General features: G+C 42.1%; 1 protein-coding gene across 6 annotated transcripts in view; it reads left to right on the plus strand.

Moving 5' to 3' along the window:
• Positions 1-21,955, plus strand: part of LOC124113148 (ranBP-type and C3HC4-type zinc finger-containing protein 1-like) — a 58,134-nt gene that overhangs the window by 17,212 nt on the left and 18,967 nt on the right. For 5 of the 6 annotated variants that reach the window (XM_048397786.1, XM_048397782.1, XM_048397785.1 and 2 more), the window contains 7 exons: positions 3,850-4,072; positions 5,678-5,942; positions 7,507-7,600; positions 9,761-9,935; positions 11,643-11,684; positions 13,006-13,463; positions 15,392-15,568. In XM_048397786.1, the coding sequence (XP_048253743.1) occupies positions 4,045-4,072; positions 5,678-5,942; positions 7,507-7,600; positions 9,761-9,935; positions 11,643-11,684; positions 13,006-13,463; positions 15,392-15,568 (1,239 nt within the window). In that variant the 5' untranslated portion in view covers positions 3,850-4,044. Of the gene's footprint in view, positions 1-3,849; positions 4,073-5,677; positions 5,943-7,506; positions 7,601-9,760; positions 9,936-11,642; positions 11,685-13,005; positions 13,464-15,391; positions 15,569-18,666; positions 20,014-21,955 lie in introns of those variants that run through there. The other variant, XM_048397784.1, reaches the window with a different exon arrangement.

Below are 21,955 nucleotides of genomic sequence, written 5' to 3' on the forward strand. Positions count from 1 at the left end.
TATTGATGACTACAAACAAATATTGCTGACTACCAGATAATTCTGCTAACAGTTAATATTGCGAACTACCAGTAAATGTTGCTGACTACCAGTAGATATTGCTGACTACCACATAACCTTGCAAACAGTAAATATTGCGAACTACAAGTAAATAATACTGACTACTAGTAAATATAACTGACTACTAGTAAATATTGCTGACTACTAGTATATGTTCCATGTTGTAAATCTATCCAACACCGAACTTAGGTTGTATGTTCGAATGCTCCCCTCCCAAATGATAGATGCTATGTTAGAAGTGTCATTAAGCAGTGCCAATCACTCAACTCACATTACATGTTTATTGTGTGCTACAGGCAGCTTTATAGCACACGTCAGAATGACCAGTTACATCCTGTTTGAACAATAACTTTTGACTTGTAGTTTTATAATGTTTATGTCGCCATTGTGTTTTTGTACTGTGGATTGACATTGTTCCCTATGTTTTCTCACACATGCCAACTTAGTAGTTAGTGTATGATTATTTATCATTTAACTAAAGCATTTATCCATGACATAAGCTTATGACATAAAAACATGTATGTCATACCCCAATGACATAAGTATGCAAATTAGATATGCAAATTAGATAACCTGAAGTGGGACTTTTTTCGCAGGTGCACTGAGTAGGTGTTTACAAACAACATGGATACCTTTGATGTTGGAGACAATGTTTTAATAGATGAAAGGGGAAGTGCTACAGTGATAATCCGTGTTGACAAAAGATATTACTGGTTACAGGTTGATGGTACTTTTTTTCTCAGCAAAGGAATATGCCATAAAGGAGTTAAGAGGTTGTTTATTTTGGTTTACACGGCTATGGAAAACATGTATCACTACGCACGATCTATACGTAAGATTTCGACAAGTTGCTGATGTTATTGTTAATGCAATTATTCCTTAAAAGGGAAGCAAAAATGATAAATAGAATTCATCACTTGTGTTTTTTAATATGGGAAATATCAACCTCGTCCCGTTAATCGGTATTTGCCTCGCCAAAGGCTCGGCAAATACCGATTAACTAAGACTCAGTTGATATTTCCCATATTAAAAAACACTCGTGATGAATCCTCTATGTACAAAATGAGTTCATGTGTTTACTCTTAGTTGATGCTGTCTGAAATTTGTTTAAATATTAAAAATGAAGATCCATGTTAAAATAGGTCTTCCGCAACCCATGCTTTCCGTAAAAGGCGACTATGCTTGTTGAAAGAGGTGACTAACGGGATCAGGTGGTCAGGTTCACTGATTTTGTTGATGCATGTCATTGTATCCCAATTGCGTAGATCAATGCTCGTGATATCAATCACTGGATTGTTTGGTCCAGTCTTGATTATTTACAGACTGGTGTCATATAGCTGGAATATTACTGAGTGTTGTATCCACGAACTAGATTCATCAGATGGGTTGACAATAACCATTGGTTGTGTATGACTGCCTTCGTGGTCTAGTTGTAGAGCGTCCGCCCGGAGAGCGGAAGGTCCTGGGTTTGATCCCCGGCCACATCATATCAAAAGACGTTAAAAGATGGTACTTGTTGTTAACCTGTCTGGCGCTCGGCATTAAGGGTCTAAAAGAAGGACTGGTCAGCTGGGAGTCAGTATACTGTGTCTGAGTGGGGTATTCATGTTAAATGTACAGAAATGTATGGAACGGACACGAAAAAAAATATTTATTGTGTCCCAGGGGACACACAATAATATTCATTGTACCAAAATTCTTGACAGGAAATGTAAGTGAGTGAGTGAGTTGGGTTTAATGCCGCTTTTAACAGTATTCAAGTTATATCAAGGTTATGCAAGCTGAATAGGGTACATTAGGTAATTATGCGGGGTCAAACTGTTTCATGTGATTACAGAGGCAACTCAAAATATATTTGTTTATGGCCATTTATGTTGAATCAGGTATAAAGATATGCAGCCTTTCTGGAGCTCTGAGCTCTGTGGTGATGCCCTGTAAACAAGAGTAGTTTTTTCACAAACCAGTGAATGATATGAGGGTTGCCTTTTTTGTTACAATGGCACACAATCAACCAATTCCCTGGGTGAGTGAGTGAGTTGGGTTTAACACCGCTTTTAACAGTATTCCGGTTATATCGCGGCGTGTCAGCTTGATTCGGGAGGAAAGCCCGAAGTGATGCAGGTCTCAGACGTTTACCACTTCGGTGAAACCCACGAGCACGGGTATGGTGCTGACAAACCTAGAAACATAATAGGGGTGAACCCGGATTCGAACCCACAATCATAGGTTTCTGGCGTGCCCAGGGGACGCAACTCTTCACAGTGAATCGCGGCGCCTTAGACGACTGGGCTACCCGTGCTCCCGACAAGAAATGTAAATTCATTTAGAAGTTGGAGTACTAAGTAAGGATAAGAAGCTGTAATAAAGAAGTTGTACATCCATAAATTCTTATCCTTACTAAGAAATATAAAGTAATTATCTAAGAGCACAGTACAATTAGTATACACTATTTCATTACTTTACAGGACCCTCATATTTCATGTAGGGATCCTTGAAATAAGTAATTCGGCGTCCTCTGGACCCCTATCTTTGTAGGTCAAGGTAACCCCTTGAATAATATTCCAGAAATATTAAGGTCATCTGTAAAACCTTGTTCTATTTTAAAATAAACAAATTGTTTCATGCTACACTCAATTTTGGGTTAGGCTCAAGCAGAAGTCAGTCTGGACAGAACCCCAATGGAAAGTTCTTGATATTTTAGGCAACTGTCTTCCAATTTTAGGCAACTGTCTCCCAAATTTACTACTTGGTATTTCCGGTTTCGGCATAAAAAACGATACATGTAGCGAATGATAACAGTTCACAAGACAGAAAAAATACATTTCACAGAAGACAAGGATCTAAACAGAACGTCGCTATTACAGTATAATAAAGAAATTGTTATTCATAAATTGTTTCTACTTTGTCATCCGTCGTCTTCTAAGAAATGACTGTCAAGCAATGCAGGATTAATGTACAAATAATGACAATTATAAAGAGGAAACCAATTAAGTACAGTGAAAGAGTGATGAGTATGAGTGTTGTAACAAAGAGCTGACTAGGGTAACAATATAGATCACATCATTGACAAGTTCTAGTTCAGAGGAGTAATTTTGATAGGTAGTTGATTCCAAGCTGGGAGTGACAGAAATTCTGTGTCAGTTGGTGTGGGTTCCCGGTTCACCCCGTTTATGTTTCTAGGTTTGTCAGCACCATACCGAAGTGGTAAACGTCTGAGTCCTGCATCACTTCGGGCTTTCCTCCCACATGAAGCTGACACGCCGTGATATAACTGGAATACTGTTAAAAGCAGTGTTAAACCCAACTCACTCACTCACTCACTCACTGTGTCAGTTGGAGGTAAAAGAGGCCAAGATGCCAATGTCACAAAATGAAGTTATGGCGGTGACGGGTCTAGGGTATATATCGAATATAAAACACCCTGGATAAGTGAGGATTTCACAAGTATAGTTTTTGAAATGATCTGCTTAAGACTTATGTCATGATCATGCTTGCATCTCAGGAAAAACAAAATCATCATATCTGAATAAAACTCAGACATTCTGATTCACAATGAAATGTGAACTTCAGATTTTGGGACTTCAAAATAAAGGCATGGTACTGATGATTTCGCAAGCAAAGCAAACATTTTTTATTTATTGATGATCAGGACTGAAGTCCAGAGATTATAGTGGGGTTACCATGGTTACCGGGAGTTTAGTTTCCTTGTCATGATAAAAATGCTGTGATTGTAAATCCCGTTTATGTACATATGTCAACATGATTCACAGCTTTTTTTATCTGTTTCAGATATTTTTGACCTTTTCCCTGGAGACATACACCAGTGGGGGGTTGCAGTACACCTTCAAAGGGCCATACTGGCATTACGTGTGCATCTACGAAAACAATAAGGAACGTGAATTTGTGTTTGAACTTGAGAAAGGTCAACAAGGGGGACAACAAGCTGAGATCTTTACACAGAAGGTGAAGGACATTCTCCGGCTAATGGAACAAGGTCATGATCGAGAAGCAGGTGAGTGAGTGAGTGAGTGAGTGAGTGAGTGAACTTCTTGTAATTTTCAAGTTGGGCAGGCCGAGAGGGGGCTTCACACACTGTACCATCATGGGCACAGGTTAAAGGATGGGAGTTACGATGACCTTAGCACTAAGACTATGTTAAGTGTAGATTAAGAGATGGGAGTTAAATTGACCTTAGCGCTACAACTATGTTAAGTTTAGGTTAAAGGATGGGAGTTATGATGACCTTAGCACTAAGTCTATGTTATGTCTAGGTTAAGGGATAGGAGTTAAGATGACCTTAGCGCTAAGACTTTGTAAAGTCTAGGTTAAGGGATGGGAGTTACGATGACCTTAGCGCTACAACTATGTTAAGTTGAGGTTAAAGGATGGGAGTTACATTGACCTTAGCGCTACAACTATGTTAAGTTTAGGTTAAAGGATGGGAGTTATGATGACCTTAGCGCTACAACTATGTTAAGTTGAGGTTAAAGGATGGGAGTTATGATGACCTTAGCGCTACAACTATGTTAAGTTGAGGTTAAAGGATGGGAGTTACATTGACCTTAGCGCTACAACTATGTTAAGTTTAGGTTAAAGGATGGGAGTTATGATGACCTTAGCGCTAAGACTATGTTAAGTCTAGGTTAAAGGATGGGAGTTATGATGACCTTAGCGCTAAGACTATGTTAAATTGAGGTTAAAGGATGGGAGTTGCGATGACCTTAGCGCTAAGTTCGCTTTGTGGAACAGGAAGCAGGACAGCACCTCATGTTTAATGGAAGAACTATCTAACATAGGGATCTGATGATGTGAGGCGGTGTCCATGCTTTCACTCACTGGTTTTCTAAGTGGAGATTTAATTATATAAAGGCTGCTGTGATGTGGTTGGAATATTGCTAACTGCTGCATTAACCGACATATTTTACATTATCCTGACTTATACGCTAAAGCAACAAGTGTGATATTTTTTACTTTAAAATAACTCTTATTTATTTCATGCTGACTCATCCTTATTGATTTAGTGTATGAGTCAGGATAAGTATAAATGATAGATTTTCATAAAAATACATATTCATTTAAACAACAAGAACATCATTTTAACATTATCACTCCATTTCTTTTACTGTACCCAGATTGTATCTTGGAATATTTATCACCAGGTAGTTTCTTGTGTCTGTCGCTTAGTAGAGATTTGGGAATTTATGGTCTCAGGGCCAAATGTATCATCTGCATTGATTTTGACATGAAATAGTTGCCTCCTGGCCATGGCTCCCCCCCTATGGTATTGCTAGAATATAGCTACATATTTTTGTTTTAATTACTTTAAAACAAACTTTTTTTACGATCACCAATTAGGTGCTCTGTGCCAAAACAAAATGGAGCCAAGTTATTTGTGCGACAGAGCATCTTAGAAAAAGACATTGGAAGACAGACCCATATTTATTGTCTCAAATTACTATCAATAGGTAGATTTCTCAGGCGATGTGCTTCAGTCCGCAACTATAGACAGGTATATATATTAGCATAGATATTGGCGTCGTATTATAGAAAGCGATATGCAATAAAAGCAGCTTAAAACCATACTTCCTCACTCATTGTCTTATGTCAATTTTTCCAGAAATAGCTAAAGAAAGGTTCCCAGCTGTCTTCTTTTATGAAAGAATGGATGATCCGTCGATGCAGAGTGGGTTGCCGCGAGGGATGCAGCCGACCCCACAGGATCACCTGGAGAAGATTGTGGACCTCCTGCAGGCAGCCATTCTCACTGGCGATGGTGACCGGGCCAAACTGATCGCCCAGCGCCTGGCGGTAGAGAGAGTGAGACTGGATATTAAGGTGGATGAAACAGAGCACCAAAGAAGGATAAGTGAACAAAGTATTAGGTGAGGAACGTTTGTACACAACCCCTCAGTAGTTGAGGATTGTTGTTAGAAGTGACTGAAGTAGGGATTGGTCAGGCTCTGTGACTTGGCTGATTGCATGGCATTGTATCCTGATGAAGCTCAGGGTTTCAGTTCCTAGTTTGCCTGGTGAATGTGTGAATGTGTGAATGAGTGAATGGGTGAATAGGTGACCCAGACTCAGAGTATTTATAGGCCACTGTGATATGTTGGACTGTGTAACTCACTCATTCACCAATTCACTCATTCATCCATTCACCAATTCACTCATTCACCCATTCACACATTTACCCATTCATCCATTCACACATTCACTCATTCATCCATTCACTCATTCATCCATTCACACATTCACCCATTCACTCATTAACCCATTCATTCACCCATTCACTCAATCACCTATTCACACATTCACTCATTCATCCATTCACACATTCAATCATTTATCCATTCACTCAATCACCTATTCACCCATTCACTCATTCATTCATTCATCCATTCATTCATCCATCCATTTACTCCTTCATCCATTCATTCACCAATTCATGCATTCACTCATTCATTCATCCATTCACACATTCACTCATTCATCCATTCACCTATTCACACATTACCTCATTCATCCATTCATTCATCCATTCACTCATTCATCCATTCATACATTCATCCATTCATTCACTCGATCACCCATTCACTCATTCTCCCATTCACTCATTCTCCCATTAACTAATTCATACATTCACTCATTCATCCATTCACACATCCACCCATTCACCCATTCACTCATTAATCCATTCACTTATTCACCCATTCACTCATTCATCCATTCACTCATTCTCCTATTCACTCATTCATCCATTCACACATTCACCTATTCACTCATTCACTCATTCATCCATTCACTTATTAACACGTTCACTTATTCACACATTCACCAATTCACTTATTCATCCATTCACACATTCATTCATTCATTCATTCATTCACCCATTCACTCCTTCATCCATTCACTCATTCACCTATTCACTCATTCACCCAGTCATCCATTCACTTATTAACACGTTCACTTATTCACCATTCACTCATTAATCCATTCACTCATTCATCCATTCACCCATTCACACATTCACTCATTCATTCATTCATTCATTCACCCATTCACTTATTCACCCATTCACTCATTCACACACTCATTCATTCACATTGAGTCGACCACCTCCACAACTAATTGGATAGAGTGTCTGGTGTCTGCCCGGAGAGCAGAAGGTCGGTGGTTTCATCACCGGGCTGCATTCTTTCATCAAACTTACACATAGACAATGTTTCAAATCAGGTGTTTATTACAATGGACTCTAGACAGTGGACAACAGTCTCTCTTTAAGATCTTCATTTCAAGTGTGTTTGAAACCGCCTCCATGGTCTAGTAGATAGATCGCTTGTGTCCGACTTATGGCTACCAACACATGAAGGTTGTTAATCAGTAGGCATCTGTTACCTGTGATGGAAGGGAAGGACATGTCTTGATGGTGTCGTGTCTTGATTCCAGCGTCAAGGTCCATGTGGAAGACCGAGAGACATCCGGCTGCCCTGTCAACCTGAAAGTGAAGCCTTCAGACACCATAGGGGACCTCAAGAGAAAGGTATTCAGACACCATAGGGGACCTCAAGAGAAGGGTATTCAGATACTGGGGACCTCAAGAGAAAGGTATTCAGACATCATAGGGGACCTCAAGAGAAAGGTATTCAGACACCATAGGGGACCTCAAGAGAAAGGTATTCAGACACTAGGAGACCTCAAGAGAAGGGTATTCAGATACTGGGGACCTCAAGAGAAAGGTATTCAGATACTAGGGACCTCAAGAGAAAGGTATTCAGACACCATAGGGGACCTCAAGAGAAAGGTATTCAGACACTAGGGGACCCCAAAAGAAGGGTATTCAGATACTGGGGACCTCAAGAGAAAGGTATTCTGACACTAGGGGACCCCAAAAGAAGGGTATTCAGACACTAGGGGACCCCAAAAGAAGGGTATTCAGATACTGGGGACCTCAAGAGAAAGGTATTCTGACACTAGGGGACCCCAAAAGAAGGGTATTCAGACACTAGGGGACCCCAAAAGAAGGGTATTCAGATACTGGGGACCTCAAGAGAAAGATATTCAGACACTAGGAGACCTCAAGAGAGGGTATTCTGACACTAGGGGACCTCAAGAGAGGGTATTCTGACACTAGGAGACCCCAAAAGAAGGGTATTCTGACACTAGGGGACCTCAAGAGAAAGGTATTCAGACACTAGGAGACCTCAAGAGAAGGGTATTCTGACATTAGGGGACCCCAAAAGAAGGGTATTCAGATACTGGGGACCTCAAGAGAGAGGTATTCAGATACTGGGGACCTCAAGAGAAGGGTATTCAGATACTGGGGACCTCAAGAGAAAGGTATTCTGACACTAGGGGACCCCAAAAGAAGGGTATTCAGATACTGGGGACCTCAAGAGAAAGGTATTCTGACACTAGGGGACCCCAAAAGAAGGGTATTCAGATACTGGGGACCTCAAGAGAAAGGTATTCTGACACTAGGGGACCCCAAAAGAAGGGTATTCAGACACTAGGGGACCCCAAAAGAAGGGTATTCAGATACTGGGGACCTCAAGAGAAAGGTATTCAGACACTAGGAGACCTCAAGAGAAGGGTATTCAGATACTGGGGACCTCAAGAGAAAGGTATTCTGACACTAGGGGACCCCAAAAGAAGGGTATTCAGATACTGAGGACCTCAAGAGAAGGGTATTCAGACACTAGGAGACCTCAAGAGAAGGGTATTCTGACACTAGGGGACCCCAAAAGAAAGGTATTCAGATACTAGGAGACCTCAAGAGAAGGGTATTCAGATACTGGGGACCCAAAGAGAAGGGTATTCAGACACTTGGGGACCCCAAAAGAAGGGTATTCAGATACTGGGGATCTCAAGAGAAAGGTATTCAGACACTAGGAGACCTCAAGAGAAGGGTATTCTGACACTAGGAGACCTCAAGAGAAGGGTATTCAGATACTAGGAGACCTCAAGAGAAAGGTATTCAGATACTGGGGACCTCAAGAGAAAGGTATTCAGACACTAGGAGACCTCAAGAGAAAGGTATTCAGACACTAGGAGACCTCAAGAGAAGGGTATTCAGATACTAGGAGACCTCAAGAGAAGGGTATTCAGATACTAGGAGACCTCATGAGTATAAAACACATGCTGCCTGCAGGCGTTACAATGGTGAATGTACTGTACACTAGTGGTAGTGACAACACTGTAAAAACCTGTAAACATTGTTGGTCCCAAGGTTTAATAACTACCCGGTCACTAGCGGGATATGACCTCAGTAAGGCCACACTTTTTTAATTTGATGTTTCACAGATTTATTCCAGCTTTTCCACACAATGTCGGCCAAAATTTAAATAATCATAAATAGATACCGGTATGTCAATCGTTTATTAATTTATATGAAAGTATTTCTGCCGTGGAGTTAAAACTGCAGCTGGCTTCTTGAATCACTGATAGTGATGTAGTCATGGAATTATATATAACAATTTTTTGTTGTATAAGAGTGTCTATACTACTACAAGAGAGATAATAAAAATAAATTTTGTTTTGTTTAATCTTTTTCTTTTCCAGCTGCTTTTCTGTAGGGGGGAGGTTGGGGTGTGAAACGAAAAATAAAAAATGTGTAGCCTAACTACAGTTGAGTTATACCCTTTACACTGAACATGCAAAATATTAAAATATTTTTCTGTAATGTTGAGTTTACATGTTATAGATGTACCTTGAGTATGAGTTTCCTGTGGAAGTCCAAAGGTGGATAATCGGCAAGAAGATCCCCAAAGACCAAGATACCCTCCACAGATGCAATATCCGCACCTCCGGCCACACTCTGTATCTGTACTTGGCCACTGCCAGGTCTGTCAACTTGGAGCCAAACCAGATGGACATGAGTAAGATATGATCATTGTGACTTCTGTCTCCATGTTTCACTAAGACTTCCTGTACCCTAGCCGGCCTGTATCTGTACTTGTCTCCTCATGGAGATCTGGGGTAGAATAGGTCTTAAGCAACCCATGCTTGCTGCAAAACGCGACTATGCTTGTAATAAGAGGGGACTAAGAGGATCAGGTGGTCAGGCTTGCTGACTTGGTTGATGTATGTCATTGTGTCCCAATTGCATGGATTGATGCTCATGATGTCAATCACTGGATTGTCTGGTCCAGACTCGAGAATTTGCAGACCGCCGTCATGTAGCTGGACTATTGCTGAGTGCTGCGTTAAACAACAAACAACTGTACTTGGCCATCTATCAAGTCTGTCAGATGGATATGACAATGATATGACTACAACAACCTCTGTCTCTATGTGTTCTGAGACTGCCTGTACCCTGTATCTGTTAGGGCATGGCTTGATTTAACTATATAAAACATGCACCAGTGCAACCTGTTATTGAAAAATGCAACCTAATATTAATCTCTACTTGCACCAAGTGCAGGCATGGAAAAAAAAATCAAATTTGTGTCTAGCTAACCCTTACTTTTCCGCACAACATCTATCTTTGAACACACTCAATATCTCTTAGCTTTATTTACCATACTACATCACTAATCTCTGTGTTACGTGTAATATGTGACGCTTTCTTGGGGGTGACATCACCTATGTTTCAACTTTGATAAGTTTACGAGACCAAAGTACAATCTGGGTTTGTCTGGTGCAACTAGGTTTTCATGTCAACATGCACCTGGTGCAAGTTAAATCAAGTTACAGATGTGTTACAGATCTGTATGATATATTGTATGTTACAGATCTGTATGATATATTGTGTGTTACAGATCTGTATGGTATATTGTGTGTTACAGATCTGTATGGTATATTGTGTGTTACAGATCTGTATGATATATTGTATGTTACAGATCTGTATGGTTTATTGTGTGTTACAGATCTGTGTGATATATTGTATGTTACAGATCTGTGTGATGTATTGTATGTTACAGATCTGTGTGATATATTGTATGTTACAGATCTGTGTGATATATTGTATGTTACAGATCTGTATGATGTATTGTATGTTACAGATCTGTATGATAAATTGTATGTTACATATCTGTATGATGTATGTTACATATCTGTATGATATATTGTATGTTACATCTGTATGATATATTGTATGTTACAGATCTGTATGCTAAATTGTATGCTACATATCTGTGTGATATATGTTACAGATCTGTGTGATATATTGTATGTTACAGATCTGTTTGATGTATTGTATATTACATATCTGTATGATATATTGTATGTTACATATCTGTATGATGTATGTTACAGGTCTGTGTGATATATTGTATGTTACATATCTGTATGATATATTGTAAGTGACAGATCTGTATGCTATATTGTATGTGACAGATCTGTATGCTATATTGTATGCTACAGATCTGTGTGATACATTGTATGTTACAGATCTGTATTATTTATTGTGTGTTACAGATGTGTATGATACATTGTGTTACAGATCTGTGTGATACACTGCATGTTACAGATCTGTATGTTGAATTGTATGTTACAGATCTGTATGATATATTTTAGGTTACAGATCTGTATGATATATTTTATGTTACAGATCTGTGTGATACATGGCATATTTTATGTTTCAGTGAATGCAGCAGGAGGACGGCCTCCTCCAGAAATGAGTGGGGGTGAGTTTTTGTGAATTCAATCTATTATTATTCTTTTTTCCTGTTTCCATGGCAACAAGTTTGAATTTGACTGTTAGTGGTGTGTTTGTCCCGACCATATCTCTAAAAGTAATCAGTACTCTTTCTTGAAACCGTGCACAACTGGTGCCTTTTTGCTATTAGGGATTTGTAGAATTTATATTTTTTCCTTTTCCATGGCAACAAGTTTGACTTCGACTCTGTTCATGGTGGTGTGTACCTGACATAGAAATACAAAGTTCCAAATCCAAATTCCATGGTATTGTTTTGATAGCTCAATAACTGCTCTTGTATAAGGACAGATAGATAAAATACTGTCATCAAGTTGGACTTAAAGTAATATATAGTCTCATGATTTGTTCTTTCGAATTTGAGGCAGGAGGGGGAAGGGAGGGGGAAGGGAGGTGGAGATTTGACGTCCTTTGATGACCCTTGTCTACATTTGTTGTTTAATGCCACACTAACCAATGTTCCAGCTATATGATGGCGGTATGTACTAGGGCGGTACGGGTAACTCGGGTACCCGGGTCGGGTGGGTACTGAGTAGGGTACCCACAGGACTACCCGGATCCGTGGTTAGTCATGTGATATATAGTTTAATGACAAAAATTATCTAGAACTCTATGGTTACACTGCAAGTCACTAATGTTCGCATTTCTTTCTGACTATGCACCCATTCCTTCTGACTTTTCATATGGTTGAATAAAGATATAACTTCAGTGATATGCAGGACCAGATCGTCTAAATACGTTTTGCAAGTGCCGTGCTATAGCAAAATTCCGAATCGGACATTTTGTATCTCTTGAGACCTACAGTGGGTACCCGGGTAGGGTCGGATAATAGGGGGTTGGGTACCCGGGTAGTAAATTTGGACTCATTCCAGCCCTAGTATGTACAGAACTGTGTCTGCACCAGACTGTGCAGTTATTGACATCATGAGCATTGATCTACGCAACTAGGATATGATGACATGCATCCACCAAGTCAGCCAGCCTGACCACCTGATCTCGTCTGTCGCCTCTGTTGACAAGAATTGGTTGCTGAAAACCAGTTCTAACCTGGATCTTCACAGGGGCGGTCGGGTAGCCTAGTGGTTAAAGCGTTCGCTCGTCACGCCGAAGACCCGGGTTCGATTCCCGACATGGGTACAATGTGTGAAGCCCATTTCTGGTGTCCCCTGCCGTGATATTGCTGGAATATTGCTAAAAGCGGCATAAAACCATACTCACTCACTCACTCACTGGATCTTCACAGGTTGTTGGCTTGTAAACATGTTGCTAAGGCATTTCATATTTTGTTACAGATTACATGACCATGACTGCTCTCCGACAGCCCTTGAGGGGTCAGGGAGCAGCAGGTCAAAGGTCGAGTAGGCCTCCAAGCAGACAACAGTCAAATGCCTCCACTGGCTCTGGAAGCACTCTGTCACATCTGTCAGAAGCTAGTAGTCAGGAATCGTTTAGTGACCCTCTACGTGCATCTGGATCAGCTCCCTCTGTAGGCCAAAACAAAGGTCAAGGTCAGAATGCAGCCAGAGGTCAAGGTCAGGGTGTTGTAAGAGGTCAAGGTCAAAATGTTGGCAGAGGTCAACGACAAGGCAGTGGCAGAGGTCAAGGTCAATTTGTGGGGAGGGGTGGAGCTCATGGTCCAATTCGTAGTACACAAGATGTTTTGGATGAACCGGTTTTGATTGGGTCCAGTCCTCCGAGAGCAACTGGTGGAGGTCTACACACAGCCAGCTCCACTGCGTCACCAGGAGAGGTAAGGACGTGAAGTCAAACTATGATGCATAGAGACTATTACCAAGTGTGTTTTCTCACCTAAATATCATATTATAGGAATAAAAATTGTATAATGTGGGCCTTTGGCGACCATAATACGTATTATTATTTCTAATATATCATATATATCATATAGATATGAATTGCCTTAAAGGTACATGTTGTTGACCATTCTGAAGATTTGTTTGTAAACAATGTAAGTGTAACGCTAATTTTCAGGGCATTATCATTTGCAGAAGCCCAAGGTCTTCCATTAACTGCCTGACGAAAGGAGGGCAGTTGAAAGACCGAAGGCTTCTGCCAATGATAATGCCCTGAAAAATAGCGTTACCGTTATTATAGCTAAAATGGATGGAATTTGTTATCAAATAATAAGAAACAACAATATCGGTTTTGAAACATTTACTGCAATCAACACGAATGTCACTGACCCACTTTTACAAATATGGAAACGTCATAGAACAAACCAGATGACGTCACTATTGAACATGACGTCACCCATCCCTATCCCTATGACGTCACCTAACAACTGCGTGATAATGGCCCGTCGTCAAGCAAAATGCGGGCATTATCAAGTTACAGTGGCCTGGTCATTTCTGATAAGATGCGGGCGGTTTAATGATAATTCTATCCATTTTAGCTATAATAGCTGATAACCCCCAAGTGTACTTGTCTCAGCTTGCCTTATTCCATTCCTGCTCCAGTGTCCACACCGCGGGTGTTGGCTTGTCACATGACCAGTGAGTGAGTGAGTGAGTAATGGTTTTACGCCGCTTTTAGCAATATTCCAGCAATATCAAGGCGGGGGACACCAGAAATGGGCTTCACACATTGTACCAATGTCGGGAATCGAACCCGGGTCTTCGGCGTGACGAGCGAACGCTTTAACCACTAGGCTACCCGACCGCCCCACATGACCAGAATTTCCTCTTGTTTGTGAACTAAAACACTTTTTCTGAACTAAGAACAGACAGGCCTAATGCAAGCCTTTCGGTGCGCTTGACATATTGTTTTGCTTAATTTTATAGATGTGCTAATACAGCTGCAACAGCAAGGTGCATGACAATATTATTTTACACATCAAAATGACCATATGTTGCTTGCTCTCCAAAGGGCTTCGATGGGGATAAATTCGTAAATGGAAATACTTTTGGGATATTTTCATGACGTATGTTTGTCAAAATGTGTAGACTTATCCAAAATGAAACAGTTGAAAAACACATGAACAGAGTGTGAAAGATGTGACAATATGACAGAAGTGCAAGGCCACAAGGAGTGAGTGAGTGAGTGAGTGGCTTCATATGTCTGAGACATACCCGGTAGTTTTATTGTCGTCTAGGCTTTGATAAACACTGGCTTCTAACCTGGTCAAACTGGCAATTAGTACTTTGTAACTCATCCGTAAGAAAAAACTTACTAAAGCCTCCGATAAGAAACATGAGTTTACTCTGTGTAGTGCTTGCGTTGTCGGCTTCACTGTGCGGAGCTCTTTTGATTTGATTTGAGAATGGAATCCTTGATGTGATGTCACACTCTGAAATTATTTCTTGCATGATTTAAAAACACACAGAATCGTCAACATACTGTTTCTTTTAATATTTTTTTGCATTTGTTGAGGTCAGCTGTGCAGATGTTCGCTGTGTGCATGACAGTTTTTTTCACTTTATACCTCCATAATGCAAAAAAACATTGAAGTCAGTTTTACCAAGTTTTACAGACTGCGTTATCACAATCCATTAGATGATAAACTTTTTAATGATTTTTTTTTATTTACTTGTTGTTTCATGACATCCAGTCAACCAAATATCCATCCTCTAATCTTCATGGTCCATGGCGCTGTGTGGAGTTGCTTCCCTTAGTCATGCCAGGATCCAATTGCTGGTTTGAATCTAGCTTGTTTGTTTTCAGACGCTGGGTTGGGAGTGTCCAGCTTGTACATTTATAAACAAACCGACGCGGCCTGGGTGTGAGGTGTGTGGAGGAGATCGACCCCCAGACTATGAGGTTCCGATTGGTTACATTATGACCAAGGAGGAGCTGTGCTGGTTGGCTGACAGAGAGGATCAGGAGAGGATGGTCCAGGAGGTCAGTACTTACTGGGGGGAGAGGTCAGAGTAGCTGTGGAGGTGGGTGGGAGTGTGAGGACTTGGGGCGTGAGAGTTGGAGTGTACAGAAGTCAGTACTTACTGGGGGAGAGGTCAGACTAGCTGTGGAGGTGGGCGGGAGTGAGAGGACTTGGGGCGTGAGAGTTGGAGGGTACAGAAGTCAGTACTTACTGGGGGAGAGGTCAGACTAGCTGTGGAGGTGGGTGGGATCGTGAGGACTTGGGCGTGAGAGTTGGAGGGTGCAGAAGTCAGTGCTTACTAGGGGGAGAGGTCAGAGTAGCTGTGGAGGTGGGTGGGATCGTGAGGACTTGGGCGTGAGAGTTGGAGGGTACAGAAGTCAGTACTTACTGGGGGGAGAGGTCAGACTAGCTGTGGAGGTGGGCGGGAGTGAGAGGACTTGGGGCGTGAGAGTTGGAGGGTACAGAAGTCAGTACTTACTGGGGGAGAGGTCAGACTAGCTGTGGAGGTGGGCGGGAGTGAGAGGACTTGGGGCGTGAGAGTTGGAGTGTACAGAAGTCAGTACTTACTGGGGGAGAGGTCAGAGTAGCTGTGGAGGTGGGTGGGAGTGTGAGGACTTGGGGCGTGAGAGTTGGAGGGTACAGAAGTCAGTACTAACTGGGGGGAGAGGTCAGAGTAGCTGTGGAGGTGGGTGGGAGTGTGAGGACTTGGGGCATGAGAGGAGGGTCCAGGAGGTCAGTACTTACTGGGGGGAGAGGTCAGAGTAGCTGTGGAGGTGGGCGGGATCGTGAGGACTGGGGGCGTGAGAGTTGGAGGGTACAGAAGTCAGTACTTACTGGGGGGAGAGGTCAGAGTAGCTGTGGAGGTGGGTGGGATCGTGAGGACTGGGGGCGTGAGAGTTGGAGGGTACAGAAGTCAGTACTCACTGGGGGGAGAGGTCAGACTAGCTGTGGAGGTGGGTGGGAGTGTGAGGACTTGGGGCGTGAGAGTTGGAGTGTACAGAAGTCAGTACTTACTGGGGGAGAGGTCAGACTAGCTGTGGAGGTGGGCGGGAGTGTGAGGACTTGGGGCATGAGAGGAGGGTCCAGGAGGTCAGTACTTACTTGGGGGAGAGGTCAGAGTAGCTGTGGAGGTGGGTGGGAGTGAGAGGACTTGGGGCGTGAGAGTTGGAGGGTGCAGAAGTCAGTGCTTACTGAGGGGAGAGGTTTGAGTATCTGGCGGTGGACACAACCATGAGAGCAGGAGGGTGAGGTTTGGGTTGTGAGAGCGGAAGGTTGGGGTTGTGAGAGTGAGAGGTTGGGGTTGTGAGAGTGGAAAGTTGGGGTTATGAGAGTGTTAGGTTGGGGTTATGAGAGATGGAAGTTGGGGTTATGAGAGTGGGAGATTGGGGTTGTGAGAGTGGGAGGTATGGGTTGTGAGAGTGTTAGGTTGGGGTTGTGAGAGTGGGAGGTTGGGGTTATGAGATGGGGAGGTTGGGGTTGTGAGAGTGGGAGGTTGGGGTTGTGAGAGAAGGAGGTTGGGGGTTGTGAGAGTGGAAGGTTGGGGTGCGAGAGTGTTAGGTTGGGGTTGTGAGAGAGAGGTTGGGGTTGTGAGAGTGGGACGTTTGGGTTGTGAGAGTGGGAGGTTGGGGTTGTGAGAGAGGGAGGTTGCGGTTGTGAGAGGGAGGTTAGGGTTGTGAGAGAGGGAGGTTGGGGTTGTGAGAGAGGGAGGTTGGGGTTATGAAAATGGGAGGTTGGGGTTGTGAGAGTTGAAGGTTGGGGTTGTGAGAGTGTGAGGTTGGGGTTGTGAGAGAGGGAAGTTGAGGTTGTGAGAGAGGGAAGTTGAGGGTATGAGAGCGGAGAGGGAAGGACTCAGGAGTGAGAGGGGATGGGGTTATGAAAATGGGAGGTTGGGGTTGTGAGAGTGTGAGGTTTGGGTTATGAGAGTGGGAGGTTGAGGTTGTGAGAGTGGAAGGTTTGGGTTGTGAGAGTGGGAGGTTGAGGTTGTGAGAGTGGGAGGTTGAGGTTGTGAGAGAGGGAAGTTGAGGTTGAGAGAGAGGGAGGTTGAGAGAGAAGGAAGTTGAGGTTGAGAGAGAGGGAAGTTGAGGGTATGAGAGAGGGAAGTTGAGGTTGAGAGAGAGGGAAGTTGAGGTTGAGAGAGAGGGAAGTTGAGGGTATGAGAGTGGAGAGGGAAGGACTCAGGAGTGAGAGGGGAATGCTGAACACATGTAGAGGGGTCACTGTACTATTGTGTTCTATGCCTGTTCATGATCACTTGGACAAAAGGTTCTGGTGATGGTATTTCAATGTCCTTCATGAGCCCACTGGAAGTCTTACGATGGTGAACTGGGCCCCGTTCCACAAAGCAATCGTAGCACAAAGACAACCATAACTCCCATACTTTAACATAGACTTACGACAATCGTAGTACTACGATCGCTTTGTGGAACGGGACCCTGGACTCCAGTCAGTGGTGTTAAACAGCTTGCAGACATCCAGGGTTATCACCATTATTGATTTCTCTCAGAACTCGGTGAACTATGTTTTGTTTAACCTGTTCACATGACCAAGGAAAGAAATTTGTAGCAGGAAAGAAAGAAGATAGCAGGATATGGATGAAAGAATAACACAAATGAAATACATGCGGAAATAGAGGAGGGATTGAGTTATGACATGTCAGTTCAGAAGGGAAAATGCCCAAAGATGAGCAGAATCGTGCCGGAACTCTTCCAATGAAGGAAACAAAAAATGGAGTTTACATATTCCTGACAACCAGTGTTTTCAATTATTTTCAACAACTTAAAAACTTCTCAAACTGTCAAAACAGCATTGCTGGAAATTGCGCTGACTATAGGTTAAGAACCGACACAACGTGTATTTCTTTAAAGAGGCGGAACCCGGATTTGGACAAAAGGGGACATAACTCATGTCCCAAAGTGAACAAAAACACATGATGGAGGTACTGACTGACACAGGTGGACGGACACATGAGGTGTCTGAAGATGGGCGGCGCACCACCTCCCCCATGTCTGCCCATGGATCTTCCTGTGTTAGTTAATGAAATATTTATTACAAATTATTCCTATGCTTTGGTTGTTGATTGTTGGTGTATGATGAGCCACCTCTCTGTCTTTTCTTCCAGGCCGACAGACAGAGAGGTGGCCAGGTAGGCAACGCGGAGACGGGCAACAACGAGGAAAACACTGAGGAACTCACCGAGGAACAGCTCGATCTCATTTTACGATTCAATGACGCGATAGTCGACCTTCAGCACCGGCAGGCGCCCAGGGAGCAGGGTGGAGGCCAGAACAATTTACAAAATCCAATCCAAAAACTGGCTAGCAGTGTTCAACCACTTCCTCGAGGCGAAGATGTTCCTGATCATGACTCCCATGCTCCATCAGATGAAGACAACAATTCATGGGCATGATGCCAAGATGTCGTATCCAATATCTAGAAGGATGATATGTGTATTGCACTGATTTTGATGGATTTGAGTATTCATGGAATCAAGAGATGAACCATTTTCTGTGAAAATGATCAAGGTTTCAGATATGTTGGGCCAGACGACCCATTTTGTTACAAAGCGACTGTGCACTTGATTTTACCCCTGGCAATCTGAAACACTGTTTGTTAAAACAGTTCTTCATTACATGATTTGAAACTGTGTGAACAGCATCACCCTTTCTGTGAGGATGTGGTAGTGCCAAAAAGACAGACTCTGCATTTCTATCAAATTGTAATTTTGTTTATTCCTGGCAATTATACTTGACAGATGTGAATGTGAGAAATCTCTGATTTTGTAACAGTTTGCTTATATTTATTAGTGGTGCCTTGATGATGGTGTTGGTCATTCTGGTAAGAAACATCACACTTGTCATTTCTACTCACTGTTCCATTTGGAGATGGCACAAATGGCCAAGTTGCCAAATGCACCACAGTGTGTTATTCAGAGTTGTGTCCCTTGACATACCAGGAACCTATGATTGTGGATTTGAAAACCCTGATTAGGTTTATAGGTCTTCCTTATCATACCAATGTGGTTACCATCTGCTTTACTTCATGATTTTCTTGGGCAGTGGGGTAGCCCAGTGGTTAAAGCGCTTGCTCATCGTTCCGAAGGCCTGGGATTGGTTCCCCATATGGGTACAGTGTGTGATTCCCATTTCTGGTGTCCCCTGCCATGAAACTGATGGAATATTGTTAAAAGTGGCATGAAACGGTACTCACGCACTCACTCATGGTTTTCTTCCATATCAAGCTTACACACCATGATATATATGACTGAAGTACTGTTCACAGCAGTGAAAAACCATACTCACTCACTCACTCACTCAGTGTTCCATTTGGCTTGTGACCGCCTCAGTGGCCTAGTGGTAGAGCGTCCGCCCTTAGAGCAGAAGGTCCGGGGTTCGATCCCCGGCCGCGTCATACGAATAGACGTTAAAAGATGGTACTTGTTGTTATCCTGTCTCGCGCTCGGCATTAAGGGGCTAAAAGAAGGACTGGTCGGCACAGAGTCAGTATACTGTGTCTGAGTAGGGTATTCATGTTAAACTGCGGCATGGTATCTCAGTGAGCTAGCACTATAAATCGGCATCAGTCCGGACTAGTACAAGCAGCCACACAAACACACACACGTACATGCACGTCGCTATATAAGTGCAATAATCTTGGACGCGACGTTAAACCCCATGTCATATCACCTCACCATTTGGCTTGTTCTATCATCTACACTATGGCTATGCAGTGTTTGTGGTGACATTGCATGATTTCACTATGTTTTGTAATACTGATGCTGTCTTTGAATTCTGTGAAGATCAGGGTTAGAATTGCTTGTCGTTAGAGGCAACTAACCTGGGGTTCAAGTAAAACCATTTGGATACGATGACATGCATCAACCAAGTCAGCAAGGCTGACCACCCGATCCCGTTAGTCGCCTTTTACGACAAGCATGGGTTGCTGAAGACCTCTTCTACCCCGGATCTTCAAGAGTTGGATAATTGAGATGATTGATGGATGGGTGGAGAAAGGTACTTGAGTTTAGGTCAGGTTCTGAGACATGGGTAATGGAGTCCATTCTTTTCTTGCTTCTAGTCACTGACTGAAATGTGCATGGGAGATTTGTTGCCTTGATTAGTGTGCCATACATTGTTGTATTATGTTCTGGTGATTGCTGATGTCTGGCTATGCCCAGTGTGTTCGAATGTGGTGATGGAAACCAATAGTTTTGTGATTGTTAAAAGACAGAGATCTTATTGATGGTCTGTAATAATGAATGATTGCTCCATTGGGGGAATAACACTACTTATCATTAACCAGAATGAAGAGCTATTTGAAAACATGATCGAACATTACAGATGTATTATTGCATGAAAAGTATTTGTAAAATAGAAATTTTCACCAGTATATGCAAGAAGTCTCAACAGGCCACTGTTTCATTAAGTAGCTCAAATCTAGTATATGTTCTCTGTGATGATAGAATATCTCACAGTTTTTATGTATCACATCAGGGTATTTCTCCCAACAGTGTAAGTTTTGATATCGCAAAAAACATGCTATTGTTACATGACTGTACGACAAGTGGCGGCAGTTCAGTTCGGGGACTTATTTCGCAATGTAAACTTAGGTATTATTGAAGTATTAAGAGTCCAAACCCTATGATTATTCCAAGAGAACAGTTTCCCCTACCAGTATGATATTTGGGGTGACTATAAAGAAGAACGGAAGTCCCCAGGATGATTTGGGAGTCCTCGTCTGAATCTGATTCTGGATTAATCTACCAAAGTATCATATTGGGAATATCCATTACTATACACATAAGACCCAGTAACGATATGTTATTGTATTAATATGCAACTCAAAATATTGTGTTGACAATAAAATACATTCACAGATTGATTTTGTATTTCTTTGAATCTTTGTCAAGAGAATGTGTGTACTTCATTTTAAATTTGATTTCAATATAAATGAAGTACTGTGTTTCCAGACTGGGGGTAATTCCATTGGTCGGTAAAAGATCGTTAAAGGTTGTTCTGACGTGACCCGTAATGGGATGTCCGAGATCTTTGTTTAGCCGCAGCAAGAACTAACATCTGATTTTTTAATAAGATTGATTCGCATTTGAATGAGATTAACTCGCATTTTAGTGAGATTGATTTGCATTTTAATGAGATTGACTCACATTTTATTGAGATTGATTAACATTTTAATGAGATTGACTCACATTTTAAAGAGGGTGACTCATATTTTAATGAGATTGACTCACATTTTAATGAGATTGACTTACATTTTAAAGAGATTAACTCACATTTTAATGAGATTGACTCATTTTAATGAGATTGACTCACATTTTAATGAGATTAACTCACATTTTAATGAGATTGACTCATTTTAATGAGGTTGACTCATATTTTAATGAGATTGACTCA

This window comes from Haliotis rufescens, unplaced genomic scaffold (assembly GCF_023055435.1).
Source record: "Haliotis rufescens isolate VD_foot unplaced genomic scaffold, xgHalRufe1.0.p SCAF_17, whole genome shotgun sequence".
Lineage (NCBI taxonomy): Eukaryota > Metazoa > Mollusca > Gastropoda > Lepetellida > Haliotidae > Haliotis > Haliotis rufescens.